Raw genomic sequence first — 22354 nt, forward strand, 5'->3', positions numbered from 1 at the left:
TGTTGCAGTCATGTGCTGACTTCTGTGGCGCCATATGGCACGTAGATTCTGAAAATGTCTTCTGTGCGTCTGAAGGTCACTGAGAAAGCTCTCGTTCCTTCTTGCTTCAAGGAGAGTGAAACAGTCTCTGTGGGAAGCATGTGAATGTTTCTGGCTTGGTCCTAGCCCAGGCCTGGGGTGCTGATTATTGTCCACTTGGGTTTTAACCTCCCTTTGGTGGGGCGGGGTAGGGCAGGGGGAGGGGGCTGCTCCTTATCCTTCAGGTTTCTTGTGCTCTTTGTGCTGATGATGGTTGGTTTTCCAGCTTTAGCCCAAGAGTTGGATGAAGATGTGTAAATGGCACTGGAGGTCCTTGGAAACTAGAAGGGGAAGAGGGTAGAGGTGATGGTGGTCAACCAGTGATAAAACAAGAGAGGCCAGAGTAGCCTTTTTTCCTCTTGGGTCTTGCCAAAATAACGGAAGATGGGTGGTGGCATGGCTGGACATAATAGTAACTAGCTTTTCCATCTTCTACCACTTGTTGGGTCCTTTTCATGTTATGTGACTTCTTAATCACATCAGCCCTGTCATATGACATGGATTGACCCCCACCCCCACCCCCAGCTGGTAGATGGAGAGAACAAGGCCTTGAGAGGTTTAGTAATTAGTCTAAGTTGTATAACCAGTAAGTGTCAGAGCTGAGCTGTAACCAGTGTCTCTAACCAGGTCCGCTTTCTTTAAATTCCATAGTCTCTCCATTACGTAATGTAAGTCATATACTCTATCAAGATTTTCTCATTTCTGCAGAGAAATGTTTGGACTGGATGTTCTCTAGGGACCCCTCCCCATGCTAACATTCTGTGTTTCTATGGTTTTTGGCACTTGTAGCCAGTCACTTGATTACATTAGTTAATCAACATGGGTTCAGCTTCACAAACACTTATTTTAGTGCCTGTTAGGGCAAAGTACCACATGAGCTGCTGAGGGGATGGAACCATTGAGAGCAGCGTCTCTGCCCCCAGAGCTGTTCACAGGCCGCATGGCTGTGTTCTAGGGCCTTCTCAAGTGAGGAGTATCAGTGTGGACGTGAGGGCTTCTGAGCACCAGGTATGCATCACCTCATGCCTGCTGTCTTCTGAACTATCAGAAATTCTTTCTTAAGTAACCTCCAGGTTCTGTTCCTCTCCCTTTAATAGAGGAACCAGGAGGCTATCTGTAGGTTTGAGCATGGTTGAACTCCAGGGTGCTTGCTTCAGAGGTTAAGATCAGGCCCTAAACGTTGATAGTCAGTGCTCTATTCATTTATTCAGATCCTGCTGGAACCTCTTTTACTGGCCTTATGTGACCTCTTGCCATGTGGAGTTCAGTCTTTCTGTCTGTCTTAAATTGACCTGTGTTGAGGCTTCCTCATTCTGGAATCCTTTCTTCACTCTGTATTCATAGACATTGATCACAGCCTCGTGCTCCTTGTCCTTGTCCAGCCTTTCCCTCGTGTAGCCTTTCCCTCCTGGCGGAGGAGATGACACAGGACGTCACAAGGGTTGGTTTCCCATTCTCTTGGCCCATTTCTAGTACCTGCAGGTCAGTTGTTTTCCCCCATGGATTTAGCTCTCTGGGGATATTGAGATCCTCCCACGTAAGTCCCTGAAGCAGAAGATATCTCTGGAATTACTGTGGGAGGCCTGAGTGTGGAAAACTGGCTGTCAGAGACTGAGAGGGTCAAAACCTTTCTGAGGGCCAAGCAGAGTGTAGGGCACCTATTAGGTGGTATGTGTTGAATGACTGGATAAGGGAAGCAGGATGGGAGAGCGCATGGTCAGAGCTCAAGAGAGAGTTAGGGCTCAAGAGAGAGTTAGGGCCTTCTGTTCCTGGGTATACATAGGCTCAGAGGGCAGCTGGAACTGTCTGTTAACACTAGTGGAGAGGCTCAGAGTTGCCAGGTACGGGACCCTGTAAGGAAGCAGTTGTGGCCTGAAGTTCAAGTAGCCATGCCCCAGAGTAGCTTTTTGCTCTAGGCTGGGCCCTCTCACCCCTTCCTTGGTCCCTGAGCAAGCCCTCCTGCAGGAGAACTCCTGCACTGGCTGTTGTGATAGGAAAATTCTCTGACCACTGGCTGCCACTTCTCTTTAGGGATTTCTCCTTTGTCTCAGCTTCCACATTTCAAAGGTGGTGTCATATAGAGCTCTGTTCATTAGCCATATCCCAGCTTCTAAGATTCTTTGGTTCTCTCCGTGTCACAGTCTTTGCGTGATGTTCCTTGTCATTGGCATTTTCCCCCAACATTTTACTATGAAAAATTTCAAAAGTACAGAAAGTTGAAGGAATTGAGTAATGTACACTCTAAAGCCACCACCTAGATTCTACCGTTAACATTTTGCCATATTTGCTTTACCACGTACTGTCTACTTACGCACTGCTCAGATTGTTTTTTGGATGCAGTTTAAAGTAAATTTGTCATCATTGTGCATGGAGCCCCATCTTCTGAATGCACCTGGCTAGGGGCTGACCTTTCCTAGACATAAGCTGTGTTTGCACTGCCCAGTCTGAGTTTTGAGACCCAAGGGGTACATGGATGCTGCCTGATCAGAACAGGAATGTTCTTGTCTTTGGGGAAGTAGATTCCTACTCAGGTGGTAGCTGAGCAAACAGAGAACTGGGGACTCAGGATTGATGTTTCTCATGCAGGAGTAAAAGCTTTTGAGCTCTTTCTTTTTCCATAAAGCATTTGTCTCTTCTGTAGAAAACCTTCACAAAAGCACCACTGACTTAGTTAATAATTGGTTTCTAAAAATAAGCGTTTCAGCAGCTTTAGTCAGCGAAGGCAAGTCCTTGGCAACAGTGCAGTAGAATTGAAAGGTTGTGAGGTGAGTCGCAGGCAACACTGGCTGATCCTGATGTGGTTCATGCTTCTTAAATCCTGCTAATCCCATTGTTCACTCTGTAACTCGGCTTGTAGCGCAGAGGAGGTTAAAGGGAGGAGAGCCAGCGTTTCCTCCTTTTTGACAGAAATGTTTACCACAACCCCCAGGGAAAGTGTAAACCAAGACAGTTAGCTGGGCCGCCCTGTCCTGGCTGTGGAACCTGAGAACCACAGGCTAGCTCTTCTGCCTCGTTTGCATCTGATTTGGACAGAATTGCTCTGTTACCTAGTTTTAAGTGTATAGTCCTCCCTGATAATTAGGCAAAGTCGTTCAAACAAAGAGTCTGAAACCACATTCAACTGAAAGCAAAACAGAAATGGCTGGAAACTTTCTGCACTGGAGTCCCTGTTCCTGTCAGTAAGGGAAATTGAGAGGCGCTGTGGCATTTCTAGGAGCCTGCTGACTTGGGTGTGTTTACCTGGGCTGTGGCGCTGTCCTGATTTGGCCAACAGGGGCCTGTGGCATTGTGAAGGCAGCCAGGCTCAAAGGATGACTCAAACCCCACCCTGGCTCACCACCTGGGTAGGGCTCTTCCAAGGGCTCTTGGAAAATGTGTGTTTACAGAGGAGTTCTCTTTGACTCTAGATTGATAATTCCATGCTCATATCCGTGTGGAGATTATGGCCCATTTGAATTTTAGGTTGAAGTTTGAAATCCTCCCCTGTGCTCCTTGGTTGTCTGACCCACCATTAGGTAGTTGTGCTAGGGAGTTTATGATGATGAGAAGTTTAACGTATTCAGGGGTGTTAGTGTGCATTTGAGTATACACCTGTACTGTTTTCTTTTTCTATCAGCATCCATGATCCAGAGTTGATCTGTGATAGAAAGTCATTGGTCCAAGCTATCCTTTTTATAAGCATAGAATTTTTAAGTTGATAATCTATTTTTAGCATTGTTTTAGGTAACACTTCCTGAGAGCTCTGTATCCCTGAATGAGTTTTACCTATTTTCTCACCTCCTTTAGGTAGTGTTGTAGCTACCTAATGATGCCTTTGTACAAAATGGGCGCTCAGTGAGTATCTGTTAATTGATTTATAGATTTAATTCTCCACTTTCATAAATGAGGTCAGTAATTTTAAAAGGTAAGACATTTATTTATTGTAGAAAATGTATAAACCATAGAAAAGCACAAAGAAGAAACTATCGCACAACAAAGACCCCTGGTAATCTTACTATCTAGACTGGAACATTTTGGTAACATTTTTGATATTCTGGTTTTGTGTGAGTATATGCACACTTTTTTATTTTTATAAAAATGGGATTATTCTCTGTCCTTCTTTTCTTTATTATGTTATGCAGTGTTCTGTGACCTTACATTGCATGGCTGCATCTTAAAGGCTGGGTGGTTTTGGAGGCAGGATGTCAGTGGGAACACCTCTCTGCTTCTCCTACCCAGATCTCGCCCACCTCCAAGGCTCAGCTTCCGTGTGTCACTCTTGAGCCCTTCCCTTGGCCGCTTTGTCCAGGAATCGCTTCCTCCTCTGGGCACCTGTAGTCGTGTGTGTTCTCTTCATTCAATTGTTTGTTCCCTGCCTTGTTCAGAGGAGGATTTAAGGTGCCTTGCCTCTTTATGAATATGTTTTGTCTCCACAGGCAGAGGGTATTTTTTCCTGTACTTACAGTTTTTCCCATTCCTAGTTCCTCATGTATCCCTCTGCCTTACACAGAGGTGATTAAGAGATGATAGTTGACGATGGTACCTGCCCAGTGTAGACAGTATACTTTAGAAAATCAATCTGAGTTTGTAGGAATTATCTCTACTTCTAGGGTAATTTTATGTTGTGACTGATAATTGTCTACACCCGAAGCCATAGAGGCAGGAACATATTTCTGTCTCAACACGTGAGGGTTCCTTGAGTGAGCATTTTTTCAAGATCTTAGGTTAAAATGTAGCCTCCACGGATGGGAAGGCCCTTGTATGTGAGCCCTACAGAAGCCAGCTTCACTCCACATGTCTATCCCCTCTTGCGTACTCCCTTTCCACTGCCTCTGCCCTGGGTCCTGCTCATGTCATCTCCGCCTGATCAGCTGCTTGCTAATTGCCCTGTCTCTTTCTCTCAGCTGCTATGGTTTGGGTACCTTTCCTTCTGCCTCCGTAAACTCAGGTCTTAGTTCCTTGGTGGGGCTCCATGATATGGCCACAGATGGCCATTTCCAGCCTGATCCATCGCTGCATTTCTTCATACGCCTACAGTGAGTGAACTGCATGTCATCCCAGGAGTACTAAGCAATTTAATGCTTCTCTGCTTTTGATCTTGTTGAGATACCCTGTTCTTGGGAATTCCCTGGCACTCCAGTGGTTAGGAGCGTGCTTCCGCTCTGTTCTGTTGTCCCCTTGCCCCTCTCCTTTTCCAGGTATGGAAATCATGCTCATTCTTTGAGTAAGATTTCAGCTCAAATGCTATCTTCTAAGTGAAGGTAGAATTCTCCCTCCTTCTGTGTGTGTGTGTGTGTGTAGCGCTTTTACTATACATTTATTCTGTTTTGTTATATTTTATTGAGTCTTATATTTCTCCTACTAGTTTGTAAATTTATTGAGGACAAGAGCTAGGTCTTTTTTGTATCTTTATTCCCCATAGAACCTAACACAGTGCATGGCATTTTGTAGGATTTGTGGAATGAATGATTGCTTTCTATGACATTTTTCTTTGGATTTTATTAAATATAATTTGTTAAGATAATGCCAAATGCAAGTTGTGACTTACACAATGACAAAATGGCAAACATTTATTGAACACTTACTATGGGCTAGACATTGTTCTAAGGGCTTTATATATATATGAGCTTGTTTAATACTTATAATAGCCCTATGAATATCATAATAGCCTTATAATTATTATCATCCACATTTTACAAGTGGAGTAACTTGTTCAATGTCCACTAGATAGTAAGAGTTGGGATGCAAATTTAGACGGTTTGCCACTAGAGCCTGCACTCCTAACTGCTACTCTATTCTGTCAGTTCAGTAGAATTAGTAATTTGACCACTGAATTAGTAATTTTTGACCACTAAATTAGTAATTTATTTAATGATTATTCATAGGATTTGAGTTATTAGTTGTTTGGCAGCTCCCACAATGTTTTGCATTCATGTCTTACTTGATATCTGAACAAACTGAAGGGTGCCCTTCTAGGAAGATTTGTCATGTGTGAGATTTACTTTCCTGCTGAAGTTTAACACTTGAAAGAATAGTTAGAAACATTGTCACTAAATGGGCTGGTATTCTTGTTCTTAGGATGGGGGTTCCTTGGATCAAGTCCTGAAGAAAGCTGGAAGAATTCCTGAACAAATTTTAGGAAAAGTTAGCATTGCTGTGAGTATATTGAGAAGTTTTTCTTCCAGGTTCCCTCACTGATAAGTTGAGTTGGTAGGAAAGGGACAAGGAGGAAGGTAGGAAGTCAACAAAGGGAAGGTTTGTAAGAAAAGTTAGGTTTTTCACCAGAATTTTCTCTATCTAGATTCTAGATACAATATCTCCCCCCCAACCCCCTGCTCTTTCTTGCTAAAACTAGCAAAGTAGATTTCTGTATATTAAAATGTCTTGAAAAATAGGACAGGGTATCCAAAAGAATTCCCATTTGTGGAATCAGAAAGCCTCGTTTTTAGATTGCAGATTTGGAAATAAATGAATTCAAGCAAAGTGGTTTTTTTTACAGTTGTCTAAACTTGCAAAAATCAATTTTGCTTAAAAATCATACTCTATATACCATGTAAAAAGATGGTTTCTTGATAAGACAGGTTAAAAAATCAAAAGAGAGAAGAAAAATAAGGGAAGAAGGCAAATTTGTGATGTTAGATGAAATATTTCCTAGATCATTTTAAAATAGAAAGGTTGAGTATTTTCTAAACACCACTATTTCAGTTTCCATCTTTTTACGTTTCCTTTCCCCTAGGTAATAAAAGGCCTGACATACCTGAGGGAGAAGCACAAGATTATGCACAGAGGTAAGAATTTATTTGCTAGTTGTTATGTTTTGGATTTTTGCTGAAGTCTAAAAGTTGTTGCAGCCTCTTTTGTGTTTTGTTTTGGTATAAAAGCCATTTGCTAGTATTTTTGATTTTTACTACCACTCTTTGACTATTTAGTTTGATATCTAGAGCAGCAAGAACCATCCTCTTTTTAGTATGTGGTACACCTGTTACCTGAGGCTGTGACACACATGGTCACCCAGTATGCACAGACCAGATGCCCAGCTAGAACTTAGTTACCCAACCCCCAGTGCCCCTGGCTGCCCACTGCACTAGACTGTGCGTAGGCCCAAACCATGACTAACTGGATGTGAGTTTGACTCTAAAAGAAACTCTGGGTCCTTTTAATAAAGGTACACATACACTTATCATATAACCATACCACTCTTAGATATTTATTCAAGATAAATGAAAACATATGTCCATACAAACTCGTATACACATGCTTAAAGCAGCTATATTCATAGTAGAAATAACTAAAATGTTCTTCAACAGGCAAAGAGATAAACAAATTACAATATATCCATACAAGAGAGTATTATTCAGTAATAAAAATAACAGGCTATTGACACATGTAGTTTTTTTTTTTTTTTTTTTTTTTTGCTGTACGCGGGCCTCTCACTGCTGTGGCCTCTCCCGTTGCGGAGCACAGGCTCCGGACACACAGGCTCCGCGGCCATGGCTCGTGGGCCCAGCCGCTCCGCGGCACGTGGGATCCTCCGGGATCGGGGCACGAACCCGTGTCCCCTGCATCGGCAGGCGGACTCTCAACCACTGCGCCACCAGGGAAGCCCGACACATGTAGTTTTGATGAATATCAAAAACACTTCTGCTGGATGAAAGAAGCCTGACCCAAAACAGTACAAACTGTTTCTATGTATATAAAATTATAGAGAAAACAACACAGATCTATAGGGACAGAAAGTAGATCAGTGGTTACCTGAGGGTTTAGGGAGAGATTAACATCAATGAGGCATGATGGAACTTTCTGGGGTGTTGAAATGTTATATCTAGATTGTGGTGGTAGATACGTGGGTATATGCGTTTATCAAAAGTCAAACTTTCCGCTAAAGTGGTTGCATTTTACAGTATATAAGTTATACCTCAATAAAGTTTATTTTTTAAAAAAAGATGAAGAAGCCAGAGGAAAGACAAATGGAAAAACACAGTGCTCTTGGCCATGTCCCTTTAGCTACAGTGTGCTAATAATGACAGGTCTAGGGAGGGATGGTGGAGGAAGAGAGGAGTGGACTGGTGAAACTGACTGTCCAGCTTATGAGCCACTATATATTAGGTAATACATTCTAAATTTTAGAATAGGTATTTTTTAAATTAAAATTTTAAACTTGTAAAATATACATAACATAAAATTTATCATTTTAACCATTTAAAAATGTACAGTTCAAGTAGAATTTTTAAAAAAGAAATAAAATATACAGTTCAGTGGCATTAAGTACATTCACGTTGTTATGCAACCACAACCACCATCAGTATTCTTAAGATGTCAGTTTTGCTGTATTTGATCTATAGATTCAAAGCCATCCCACTGAAAATCCCAGTAGCCTTTGTAGAGTTGACAAATTTTGTCTAAAATTTATAGGGAAATGCAAAGAACCTAGAATAGACCAAACAACTTTAAAAAGGAAAAACGAAGTTGGGGGACTTAGACTACCTGACTTCAAGGTTTATTAGAAAGCTACAGTAATCAATAGAGTGTTGCATTGGTATGAAGCTAAGCATAATAGATCAAATAGAACATAATGAAGAGTTCAGAAACAGACACATACATTTAGAGTCAATTGAGTTTTGGCAAAGATTCCAAAGTAGTTCAATAGGGGAAGAAGAATCTATTCAACAAATGATGCTGAACAATTGGATATCCATATGCACAAAAATGAACCTCTACCATTACCTCACTCTATATACAAAAATTAACTCTCAGTGGATCATAAAACTTCTAAAAGAAAACATAGGAGACTATCTTAGTGACTGTGTTTTAGCAAAGAGTTTTAAAATGGGACATAAAAAGCACAAACTATAGGGCTTCCCTGGTGGCGCAGCGGTTAAGAATCCGCCTGCCAGTGCAGGAGACAAGGGTTCGAGCCCTGGTCGCGAAGGTCCCACATGCCGCGGAGCAACTAAGCCCGTGCGCCACAACTACTGAGCCTGCGCTCTGGAGCCCGTGCTCTGCAACAAGAGAAGCCACCGCAATGAAGAGTAGCCCCCGCTTGCCGCAACTAGAGAAAGCCCGCCTTCAGCAACAAAGACCCAACGCAGCCAAAAATAAATAAAAATAAAATAAATTAATTTTAAAAAAAAATGAAGTTTAAAAAAAAGAAGCACAAACTATAAAGGAAAAACCAATAAATTGAGCTTCATCTAAATTAATAACATTTGCTTTTCCAAAGACGCTGTGACAAAGATGAAAAGGCAAGCCATGGACTAAGAGAAAATATAGGCAAAACATATATCCATCAAAGGACTTTATCTAGAATATATAAAGACCTCTGACAACCTAATAATAAAAAGATAAACAATGCAATTTTAAAAAAATGGGTAAAAATATATATGCTGTCTACAAGAGACCCACTTCAGACCAAGGGACACATACAGACGGAAAGTGACAGGATGGAAATAGATATTTCATGCAAATGGAAATCAAAAGAAAGCTGGAGAACAGTATGGAGGTTCCTTAAAAAACTAAAAATAGAATTACCATATGACCCAGCAATCCCACTACTGGGCATATACCCAGAGAAAACCATAATTCAAAAGGATACATGCACCCCAATGTTCACTGCAGCACTATTACAATAGCCAGGTCACGGAAGCAACCTAAATGTCCATCGACAGAGGAATGGATAAAGAAGATGTGGTACATATATAGAATGGAATATTACTCAGCCATAAAAAGGAACAAAATTGGGTCATTTGTAGAGACGTGGATGGATCTAGAGACTGTCATACAGAGTGAAGTAAGTCAGAAAGAGAAAAACAAATATCGTATATTAACGCATATATGTGGAACCTAGAAAAATGGTACAGATGAACTGGTTTGCAGGGCAGAAATAGAGACACAGATGTAGAGACACAGAAATAGAGACACCAAGGGGGGAAAGTGGCGGGGGTGGTGGTGTGATGAATTGTGGGATTGACATGTATACACTAATATGTATAAAACAGATAACTAATAAGAGCCTGCTGTATAAAAAATAAATAAAATTCAAAAATTCAAAAAAAAAGACGAGAAATAACAAATTTTGGAGAGGATGTTGAGAAAAGGGAACCCTTGTGAAGTGTTGGTGGGAATGGAAATTGGTGCAGTCACTATGGAAAAGAGTATAGCATTTCCTCAGAAAATTAAGAGGGGAACTACCATATGGCCCAGCAATCCCACTTCTGGTATTGGGGTATATCCCACTTCTGAAGAAAAGGAAAACACTAATTTGAAAAGATATATGCACCCCTATACTCACGGCAGCACTATTTACAATAGCCAAGATAGGGAAACAGCCCATTGTCCAATGACAGATGACTGGATAAAGAAACTGTGGTACAGATATACAATGGAATATTATTCAACCAAATAAAAAATGAAATCTTGCCATGTGATAACATGAAAGGACCTTGAGGGCATTATGCTAAGTGAAATAATTCAGACAGAGAAAGACAAATACTGCATGATCTCCCTTACACGTGGAATCTTTTTTAAAAAAAAGAAAAATCCCAGCTCATAGATAGAACAGACTGGCGGATGCCAGAGGCAGGAGGTGTTTGGGGTGAAATGCCTGAAGGTGAAAAGGTACAAACTTTCAGCTATAAATAAGTCATGAGATGTCAGAAACAGCATGCTGATCATAGATAATAATATTATATTGAATACGTGAAAGTTGGTAAGAGAGTCGACCTTAAAAATTCTCATGAAAGAAAAAAAATGTACTTATATATGGTGACAGATCTCATTTAGACTTATTGTAGTGATTATTTCACAATATATACAAATAACGAATCCTTATGTTGTACAGTTCAAACTACCATAATGTTATATGTCAACAATACCTGAAAAAAAAACAACTGTGATATCCTTGGAACAATAAAATATCAGAACTAGTTGTGACTTCTGAAAAAAAAATGGGTAAAAGATTTGAACAGACACTTTACTAAAAAAGATAAGCGAATGGCAAATAAGCACATGAGAAGATATTCAACATCATTAGGGAAATGTAAGTTAAAGCCACAATAAGTTACTGCCACACACCCACTAGAATGTCTGTAGAGAGTAACTCTATGTTATTGAGGACGTGGAGCCACAGGAACTCTCAGTCACTGCTGACAGGAATGTGAAACAGTGCAGTTGTGCCGGAAAACAGCTTATCAGTTTCATAAAATGTTAAGCATGTATCTATGATACATTCAACCATTTCACTCCTAGGATTTTCCCTAAAGAAAAAAAGAAAGCATAGGTCCAATCAGGCCCTTGTACCTGAATGTTCATAGTAGTTTTATTTGTAATAGCCGAAAACTAGACACAACCCAAATGTCCATCAACAGTTGAATGCATAAACAAATTGTGGTATATCCATACAATAGTATATTGCTTAGCAATAAAAAGAATAAACCATTGATAACTTGCAGCAGTATGGATGAATCTTAAAAGAGTGATGCTGCATGAAAGAGACAAAGAGCTGTGTCACATACTGTGTGAATCTATTTACATAATTCTAGAAATTGCAGAGTAATCTGTAATGACAAAATACAAATCAGTGGTTGCCTGGAGAATGAAGGAAGGGGAGGAAGGGAAGAATTGCAAAGGAGCATGAGGAAACTTTGGGGGGTGATAGATGTGTTTATAATCTTGATTGTGGGCATGGTCATATATGTACTCATCAAGTGATACACTTTAAGTATATGGAGTTTATTGTATGAAAATTATACACCAATAAAGCTGTAAAAAAGCAAGAAGCAAAAAAAAAAAAAAAAAAGAGAAGTCAAGTTGTTGAAAATCAGTGATAAAGAGAGATTCTTAAATACAGCCAGGGAAAGGGACAGTCACTTTGGAAAACAGTTTGGTAGTTTCTTTTAAAATTAAACCGTACAACCCACCAACTCCATTTCTCAGTATTGACCTAAGAAAAATGAAAACATTTGTCCGCACAAAGACTTGTGCACAGATGTCATAAGCATCTTTATTCATGATAGCCCCAAACTAGAAACAACCAAAATATTTCACCAGCTGAGCAAGTAAACAAAATTTAATATATTCAAACAGCGGAATACAGCTCAACAATAAAAATGAACAAATTGTTGATACACACAACTTGGACAAATCTCAAAAACATTATGCTGAGTGAAAGAAGCCTTATAGAAAATAGTCCACACTGCATGATTCTGCTAGAACTGTCAGATTTAATCCACAGTAACACAGTAATAAAGTAGATCAGTGGTTGCCTGGGGATCTGAGGGGCTGGAGTGAGGGTGAACTTCAAAGTGTCATGACAGAACCCTCTGGAGTAATCAAAATATTAAATTTTGATTTGGTGTTGGGTTCACAGGTGTATACGTTTCTTCAAAATGCATCAAACTATACACTTAAAATGCAAAACTGTAGAAAGCCTTCTGCTTTCTAACTGCACTGGCTACATTTTGTCTTCTTTCCACTGAAAATTAAGAAAGTGTCAGTAGGAGGTATGGTATGGCTTGAGGCGGGGAACAGTTTTCCAGCAGTTTGTGGACCTTAATCTGTGTTTTTTTAAAGACCTCTGTGTTTTATGTTAGAATATTTTAGTGTGTTAATTTCTAGGCTATAGGAGTAGCTGAGAGGAGAGGAGGAATCAACATTTCTTGAGTATGGGGCTGTGTTCTGGGGCTGCGAATAATATGTGTAATCTCACTTAGAGGGACCCATGAGGTCAGTGTTGTAGAAGGATCTGGTGGAGTAAAGGTGTTCCATTCCATTCCATCTATAAAATGGAATCCTCTTGCCTGCTCCTAGGTTGCTGTGAGGATTAATGAAATTACATATGGAAAGCATCTGGCAAGGTGTTTTGCATATAGAAGGGCCTCACAAATGCTAATTGCCCTTCTTATTCCTTTATATAAATTGTGAAGAAACTGAGATCCAGTGAGATTGAATTCCTTTTTTGAGCTGCCCCTTTGCTCCTATTATTGCCTTTCCTGGCAATGCTGACTTTCTAATTCCCACCCCACCCCCTCACACTCATACCTTTGTTAGACTAAGTCTGCTCATCCTTTTTTTTTTTTTTTTAATATATCAATATATCATGTCTATGTTTTTTTTATTGAAATATAGTTGATTTACAATGTCGTGTTAATTTCTGCTACATAACAAAGTGATTCAGTTATACGTACATATGCATTCTTTTTTTAAATTCTTTTCCATTATGGTTTATCACAGGATATTGAATGTAGTTCCCTGTGCTATACAGTAGGACTTTGTTGTTTATCCATTCTATATGCTAATCCTTTTTTAAGTACTATGGCACGGAGGCTTGGGAGTTAGCCAGTTAAAGTTGAAATCCTAACTCTCTTACAGATAGGGTGTATAAACTCTCTGAGTTATTTATGCATCTGTAAAATGAGGATAATTCATGCCAAAGAGCAATAATTGCAAATTATATACTTATTTCATATAGTCGTGAAAATTAGTCAAAGTCGTTAATGAATGATAGCTAATTGTAATAATGTTACTGTTTAGCTCAAACATCTCTTCTTACAAGAGGCTTTCCCATGAACCAGCCCCTTCCCAAAGTGGATTAAGTGTTCTGCCTCTGTATTCCTTTGACACAGTGTCTGTCCCTTTCTTGTAATAAATAATGATCATTGTTTACTGAGGACCTGTTATGTGCCAAGTGCTGTATTAGGTGCTTTATGCAACTTATCTCACTTATTATTCCAAAAAACCTTCTGAAATAGGTGTTTTCCCTGTTTTATAGATGTAGAAACCAAAGCTCAGAGAGTTTATATGTCTCTCTCGCGAGTCTGTGAATTTCTTCAAATCAGGGAACACGTCGAATTCATCTTTGTATCCCTAGTTCCCAACATGATAGCAGACTAGCTCCTCCTGAAAGATCTGTTAAATGGGTGGGTGTGTGACTGACTTGTGCCAGAACACACAGGAATCAACAGTGAAGCTGGGCTAAGAACCCATGTCTTCTGCTTTTAACCCAGTCATGAATCTAGTCCTGGTTTTTTTCTCTACCATGTGCCTAGTATGTGCCATGCTCTGCTTTGCTGATGGAGGGCTCACTTTATTTTCGTTCCAAAGAGAGGAAGGTTTCAGCTCATTCCTGGAATAACCAGCTTGCTTTCCCCTTCTGCCTGGTGCTGCTTCCCCCACTCTCCCAGGAATTTCTTTTCTGGCTCCACTATTTATTGCTGTTTGGCATGCAGAGCTGCTTTGTGCGCCAGACGCGTCTCTGGACAGATGTCTTGGTGGAGGGTTCACTTCCTGCCCAGCCGAGAAGGGGGAGTCACTAGAAGGACTTCTGCTCCAGTGAGCAGTGTGTGTGCAGGCAGCCCTGGCCTGGCCGCTCAGCTTTTCAGCCTCCTGCTGTTTGTGGGTCTTCTCCAGAAAGAATCCTGAAAGAATTCACTGGAAGGCCTGGCCTGGAAATGGTACTCTTAAACAACTCGATTCCTTCACCAGAAGCACAATGAGTGAACGATTCCTGGAAGCTGAGTTAGGGTGAGAATGAGAGAGAGAGACTCTCTGCCTCTGTCTTTAGGCTTTCTCACTGCCAGTAAGTTCCTCCTCTGCTCTAAATATATTCTTTCCTGATGAAATTTAAACTCCATTTCTTCTCATTCTGTCCTTGAGGAAAAAAGGGGAAAAATAAAAAGGCTTTTTCTCTGCCTTATGTTTTTTAAAATTCTTTACTTGTTGATACTGGCTTGGTGGGGATAGCTCAGTGATTATTTCAGTTAGTTTTTGCTGTGTAATAAACCACACCAACACTTAGTAGTTTTAAAACAGCAACAGCTTATTACCTTGTACAGTTCTGTGGGATGGCAGGGCCTTCTTCCCCACGTTTTCAGTCATCCTCTGGGAGGCTAAACCCTTGGCTTCTTCCCATGATGGTCTTAGGGTTTCAGTAGCAAGAGGGGGTAACCCCAGTACTCAAGCACCATTTAAGCATGTGCTTGTGTCAGGTTTTCTTATAATGTCTTATTGGCTAAAGCATGACACGTGGCCAAGCCAAGATTCAGAAAGTAGAGGGATGCACTTTATCTCTTGTTGGGAGGAGCTACAAAATATTATGGCCAGTTTTTTCACTCTGTCACAGTGATAGAAGCACAGGGTTCTAATGCTGACTGTGCTACTTACTGTGTAACCTTGGGCAAGTAATTTAACTTCTCCAAACCTCAGAAAAGTGGAGAAAACAGAGCCTACTTAAAGGTTGTGAGGATTGAGATAATGCCTGCAAAGCACTTAGAATATTGCTTGACACATGGTAGACACTTAATATATGTTAGCTGCTGCTTAGCAGATGAATTAGTAGGTTTTTATGATTGCCAACAACAGAAACCAGCCTAACTTGGTTTAAGCTTCTCAAAACATATTTACTGGAAGGAGCCTGGAAAAGTATAGAGAAGCCTTTGAAAAGCTGAACCCTCAGACTGTGTTGGGATAGGGACCAGGGAGGGCTGCTCTGGTTTGGGTGGCTGAGTCACTCAGGCAGAAAAGCAGCTGCCTGAGTCCACGGCTCCCACCGGGATGCTGCTGCTGGGCCAGCGGGCCCTTCTTCGCCTCACTGGGTGGGTGGGGGGGCTGCAGGCTCAGTCACCTCCCACAGGGGGGCCGCCGTGACTGCCTCTAAGCGTACGCTCCCGCGACAGTCACGCAAGTATCAAGCGACCATCCCTTCCTACTGAGTGTGGTTGGCACATCTGTGGGCAAAGGTGACAGGATTTTAAATTATTAGGTTGAAAGTGACGTCTAGGTGTGCCCTGCTTTAAGTAAAACTAATGTACAAAAGTAATTTATAGCACAAGTTGCCCTAGGAGCACTTCTTTGCTTTCTCAAAACGTTCACTAGAGGATTTTTCAAATCCAGTTTCTCACAGACTCTTCAAGAAGGCAAGCAAATTATATCAGTTTGATTCAAACTTTTTTTTAGGGGGTGGGAATATGTCGGTGATACAAACTTAGGCATACCTGCACTTACAGATTACTTTTTAAGTGAGAGGAAGTACAATAATGGTATTTGGGGGGTAAACAATTGTTTTCAGGTACCGTTTAGGTCCTGTTTTTCCAGCTAGGTAGTAGCCTCTTGAAAGTTTTGCAGTTTCCTTTCTCCGACCGGGTGAGCATGTCCTGGTGCTAGTGAGCTGCACTGCTGTGGGTGTGCCTGTGGCTGCCTTTCCTATGTTTCTGATGTGTCCATGCTGTATGGGAACCCGGAGATCAGCAGGTTCTCACTGTGGTTCCTGAAGTGCTTGGTCTCTGCTACTGCGGAACAGGACTTCTTGGGCAGGACAAGTAGAGGCAGTATTCCCCGTGTCTGAAGTTGTGGCCAGCTATTCTGGATTTCATCCACGGTGAAGCGGTGCACTGTGATCTGCCTTGGTGTCGTGCGGACATCGTATTCTGTTTCCTCCGGGTGTACAAAGGGAGCAGCGGTCTGTGCGGCTCAGTCTGGTGTGTGTGGTTCATGGGCTGTTGGTTGGGAGGTGGGGATTCGATCTGTGGTCCTTCTGGGAGTGTACGTTTTCTCTGAAATCTCTGGGTGACATGCTGGTGGATAGTCGTGGGTAGGTACACACACATGTTCCTCTCTGTTTACTTGCCCTTCTCGTAGACGTTTCCCCCATCAAAGAAAAGTTAATTCGTATTGTAAAATATTCACTGAATACCTACCAAGTGCAAGGTACTGGGTGAATCACTGCAGAGGGCATAAAGATGGCTCATAAATGACTTGTGTCCTCTGGGGGCTTAGAGTCTAACAGGGGAAAAGAGACATATCTATAAGTGATTCTAATATGTGGTGGAGCACAACCAGCGTCATTGTTTTGTGCATGAATCGCCATGCTGCCAACTGTCAAATAGAATCTGATGTGATATAATTAGTCAGGATTCTTTGGCTGTGTCAGACACCTAACTCAAGATTACTTAATCAAAAGAGGGAGTGCATTGGCTAGAGTTACCAGGAGGTCCAAAGGCAGGGATGAATATGGGGTTGAAATGATAGCCTCAGGACTCTGGTCACCTCTTGGCTTTACTCCTCCTTATGTGGGCTTCCTTTTCAGTCAGATTCTCTTCACTGGGGGCAGCACGGACCTCACTAGCCCGATACTTCTAGTCCTTAGTGCTCCGTATCCCAGAGAAAGCTCCGCCCAGCCTCCTCAGCATCTAGGTCAGCGCTTGAATCACTAGTTGGCTCTGCTTGGAGACCCTGCCCAGTCCTGGACCATTTGTTGTGTCCAGGGGACTAGAGTAGTGCGGTGGGCCATCCTGAGTTATGAAACCACCTCTGGGGCAGATTGATGGGGTCCCTTCATTGGCACCCTAGCAGGAACACTCGCTATTGTGGAGGAGCATATCCCAAATGAAAAAGAGGAGTTCTGTAAGTAGAAGATGGGAGGAACAGGTTCTGAAAGCAAGCAAATTACGGTGAAAAAAGTTGTTCCACTATAGATAATATTAAGCATTGGGTCTGAAAGACAGAAAACTGCTAACACAGGATCAAAACAATAATTAAGCATTTAAGGCAGGGGTGGGCAAAATTGGCAGCTCACAGCCTGCTGGCTATTTTTGTATGGCCTGCAAGCTAAGATTTGTTTTTCAGAATTTTGTGACACATGATAATTATGTGAAATTCAAATTTCGGTGTCCATAAAGACGTTTTATTGGAACACAGCCAGGCTTATTTAAGTGCTGTCTGTGGCTGCTTTTGTGCTGTAATGGCAGAGTTGAATAGTTGCTTGTGAAAGAGATTGTGTGGCCCTCAAAGCCTTAAAATATTTGCTCTCTGGTCCTTTTACAGAAAAATCTTCCTGACCACTGAGTTAAGGGGAAGAAGTATCCCCCAACTGAGAAAGCTTTAGAATTTAAGCACAAAGGTCAGCTGTAAGTTGATTCACTTGAGGTGCTTCATGAAAACAGTGTATGACATGGGTAGGAGAAAAGGGTATTTCCCCGATCCCGGAGCTCTGAGAGGGCTTAGCTCCAAAGGTTTCTGGGTAGTCTTGCCACTTACTGTGGCAGGAGGTCAGAGGTCTAGTTCAACCAAAGCTGACCTAAGTAGTTAGGCTATGAGTTAAGGTGTGTATGGGGGGGCTCAGATGCAGCTGTGCTTCATGCCATTTAAAGCTGTGATTTGCACTGCCAGCCCACCATGCTTCTTAGCCCCCTGTCATTATCAAGATCTTGTTTTGGGACTTCCCTGGTGGTCCAGTGGGTAAGACTCCATGCTCCCAATGCAGGGGGCTAGGTTTGATCCCTGGTCAGGGAACTAGATCCCGCATGCATGCTGCAACTAACGTTTGCATGCTGCAACTAACAGTCCTCATGCCCCAACTAAGAAGCCCGCATACTGCAACTAAGAAGTCCACGTGCCACAATTAAGAGTCCACGTGCCGCAACTAAAAAAGGTTCCCTCATGCCGCAACTGAAAGATCCCAGGTGCCGCAACTAAGACCCGGTGCAGCCAAAATAAACAAACAAACAAAAAATCTTGTTTTGATTAAGACCCTGAAGAAGGATTACGTGATTTAGATCAATGCAGAGTTCATACAACTTAGCTGGTGAATAATTTCTGCCTTGGAGTTGCTGGCAGATGAACGTCAATAAATGCTGAGAACCATGTTAAATTAAGTCTCAGCTTATTTTTCTCTAACTTTTGTCAGATGAAGCAGTGTGTAATCTCCCTGATCTTTATGCCCAGCACTGAATTAGTGGCCTGGGCTGCAGTGTACTGAGAAAGCTGGCCTGAGGGGACACCCAGCCAGACTGTGATTGGAGCAAGCTGCGATGGTTCTCTGCAGAGCTAGAGTCGTTTGTACCTTGGGACCTTCCGGCTCAGAGGACCCCCCCAGAAGAGTTCCTAATTGCCCGGGATGAAGAGTTTTGTGAAAACAGGGAGCTCTCAGGTCAGGATGAGATTTAAACCCTCTGCAGAGACTGTGAGAGTGTTTTTGGATCCTAGTCCTGGGGACAGCTGGGCATCTCCAAGGCACTTCGAGGGACCCCAGCAACAGCCTCCAGAGGAACAGGGTCCTCACAACAGTCAGGATTTCAACCTCTAAAGTCTTCCTCTCCCTTCAGTCAGACTTGCCATTGGCGCTGATAGGCATTTGAAGTGGCCCAAGTTTGTTTTTGTTTTGTTGTTTTACAAGCTGTTGGTGGCAGATACGCATGTAATGAGTTTCTGAGTGGCTGCTTCAGTGACCCTTGCAAGTCACTGTCTCCCTGCCAGAGCTTTCCTGGCATCCTGCCAGCCAGGCTTCCCTGAGGAGAGTCAGGGTGGCCCCTGAGGCTGCGCACAGGGCTCTGTCCTGAGCACAGTCCCTGTCCGTGTGTGGCAGGGGAGTGTCATCTGAGCCTCAACCCATAGGTTGCCCGTGGTGTCCGGGGGGTGGCCTTGGCTACACCTCTGCTTCCTTTGCCTGCTACTCTCATCCCCCAGCCGTGTGGTGACAGCCTCAAGGGGGCAGTGAATTTATAGGGAGAATAGATTTCTTTGGACTCTGTCTAGACTGCCCCACCTTACAGATGGAGAGAAACAGAGAGTGGCTGATTGGTAGCTGGAATCCAGTATGTGGTCTCTGGTTAGAAATGTGAGTCATGGGGCTTCCCTGGTGGTGCAGTGGTTGAGAGCCCGCCTACCGATGCAGGGGACATGAGTTCATGCCCTGGTTCGGGAAGATCCCACATGCCACGGAGCGGCTGGGCCCGTGAGCCATGGCTGCTGAGCCTGCGCGTCCGGAGCCTGTGCTCCGCAACAGCAGAGGCCACAGCAGTGAGAGGCCCGCGTACCGCCAAAAAAAAAAAAAAAGAAATGTGAGTCATGTTCTCTAGAATTACCTCAGTGCTAGACCCACAGCGATGGATTATGCCTCCAGACAAGTTTGTTTCTTAGCATCTCAAGTGAGGCAGATGGGACGCTGGAGGAGGGAAAGCGCTTCCTCAGATCCCTTTCTGGAAGCATCGTGGAGGAGGTGGTATTTGGGCTGAGCTCTGAAGCATAGGGAGAAGTTACGCAAGTGATAGTGTCAGTGAAAGGAATTCCAGGTAGAGGGAAACACATGAGTCATGATGACACACAGGCAGGGAAACATAGATATATGTCCTCGCAGGAAATAGCAGGTCGTTTGGGGTGTTTAGAACAAAGGATTCCTGGTGGTAATTGGTGGGAGTTAAGTGAGAATTAGTTGAAGCGATTGAGGAGGGTCTTCCCCGCCACGCGCAGGGACTGTATTTTAGCCTGGACAGTGTGGAGCTGAGGGGCACTCCTGCACAGGGAAGGGAGGCAAGCTGTCCTTGGAGGACGAGGCCTCTGGCTGCTGCAGCTAAGGTGAGGTGAGAGGGGAGAGAGGTCAGTTAGGAGGCTGTTGCCATGGTTCCGGAAGAAAGAACGTGGGTCTGAGTCAGGGTTAGTCACCGAGTGGAGGGGTGAAGAGGACACAGGTTGGGAGAGATTATCCTACAAAGCCCCTGAGAGCAGAGGCCAGGTGCTGGTGTGGACGGATGGGGAAGTCAAGGGAAGGAAGCCACAAGGTTTGCCCCGTGGCCCTCCCCAAGGCAGGTGGTGGAAGGGACCCAAGGCCTAAGGCTGTGCCTCCTCCCTCTAGGAAAGACCTGTTACCCTAGGCTGGCAGAGCTGTGTCCTGTTCCTTCTCACATCACAAAGCCTCATTTCTAAGGGAAACTCGGGGCTGGGGGTACTGCCGCTCTCCTCAGTTACAGATAACTTCCTGAGGAGGACTGTGGGCCCAGGAGAGCCGGTTTGACTTGGAAGTCTGGTGACCTGGTGACCAAAGAAGGGGCAGATTTTGTTAACCACTACCCTAGCCCAGCTCACCATGCCCAGCGCTACAGAGTGACAACGTAGTCTAGCGGAGCATCTCAGCTTGAGGGTGGGAACCAGCATTAGGCTTAACGGCACCGAGTTAATTAGAAACAAACATGGTGGGATTTGCTTTTTCCATTTGGAAACAACATGTTTCAGAATTTATTGTTGGAGGTAAGTGCCTGCCGCCTTATGAAGTGTGTGCGGTGCTGTCATTGGCTGGTAGTGGCAGGCAGTGAGTCCTCAGAAAGCTGCTACCTGCCAAGTGGCCTCAGAGCCACTGCTTCCCTTTCCCTTTAGTGTCCTGGCTGTGGACAGAACCTCATGGAAGGTTCCCTCAGGCTCAGCCATTGGCTCCCTGAGTGATCCTGTCAGAGTCCCTCATCACTTCTGAGCTTTACCTTCATTCATTTAGTGGTAATCTTGCTTGCTTCTCCATCTCCTGGAACTGTCCTCAGGACCAGATGAAGAGGAAACTCGTGGACCATGTGTGTGTAACAGAGTCAAGTTTGTGGCATTTAAAAGCATATTGAGGGGCTTCCCTGGTGGCGCAGTGGTTGAGAGTCCGCCTGCCAGTGCAGGGGACGCGGGTTCGTGCCCCGGTCCGGGAAGATCCCACATGCCACGGAGCGGCTGGGCCCTTGAGCCATGGCCGCTGAGCCTGCACGTCTGGAGCCTGTGCTCCGCAACGGGAGAGGCCACAACAGTGAGAGGCCCACATACCGCAAAAAAAAAAAAAGAAAAAAAAAGCACATTGAACATATAATGCTGGGCTCCTAAGAAGCTTGTAGTCCTAATCAAAAAAGCAAGACTGTACCTTAAAAATTGGATAAAAGATTTATGAATGAATTGACATAAGGTCTGGAATTTGGCTTAAAATATTTGTTCCCTCCCACCCCACAAAGGAAAAACTGAGGGTTTTGGTTGAAACAAGACTGGCAATGCGTAGATAATTGTTGAAGCTGATGTTGGATACATGGTTACACACTCTCTACTTCTGTGAATGTTTGGATTTTTTAAGAGGAAAAAATGTGACTAAAAGAAGGGGCAAACCTACTGACATGACAAGTGACATACATGGTAAGAGCTCCAGGGAGAAGGGAGCCTTGTGGGTGGAGAGGGGTCAGGCGAGGCTTCCCGGAGGAGGTGGGAGCCTCTCGGTGAGGATTCTTTGTTACAGGTAACAGAAACCAACTTGAGTCAGTGTAAACAGAACAGAGGACTTCCTTATAAGGATCTGGGGGCCCTTGGGCAGCCCAAGGGCCAGATGTTGCCAGTGCTCAGGAAGGGACAGGGCAGGGATGGAAGACCACTGGGATCCCAGGCCACCTGTCTCCATGTTGGGCCGCCTTGTCCTGCATGCTCTGAAGCTTGGCTTTCTCTGCTTTGTCCAGGGTCAGGAGGAAGGGCTCCCACCCCAACCCCAGCTCCCAGCGAGCATCAAGTCCATCCCAGACAG

At 43.4% G+C, this 22354-nt stretch overlaps 1 protein-coding gene across 2 annotated transcripts in view; it reads left to right on the top strand.

Moving 5' to 3' along the window:
• The window catches only part of MAP2K1 (mitogen-activated protein kinase kinase 1), a 78936-nt gene that overhangs the window by 38222 nt on the left and 18360 nt on the right, over window positions 1-22354 (top strand). For both annotated transcript variants that reach the window (XM_082617534.1, XM_082617535.1), the window contains exons 4-5: window positions 6136-6213; window positions 6794-6845. In XM_082617534.1, the coding sequence (XP_082473660.1) occupies window positions 6136-6213; window positions 6794-6845 (130 nt within the window). The remainder of the gene's footprint in view (window positions 1-6135; window positions 6214-6793; window positions 6846-22354) is intronic.

Source organism: Mesoplodon mirus (assembly GCF_964341445.2).
Source record: "Mesoplodon mirus genome assembly, chromosome: 4".
Classification (NCBI taxonomy): Eukaryota; Metazoa; Chordata; class Mammalia; order Artiodactyla; family Ziphiidae; genus Mesoplodon; species Mesoplodon mirus.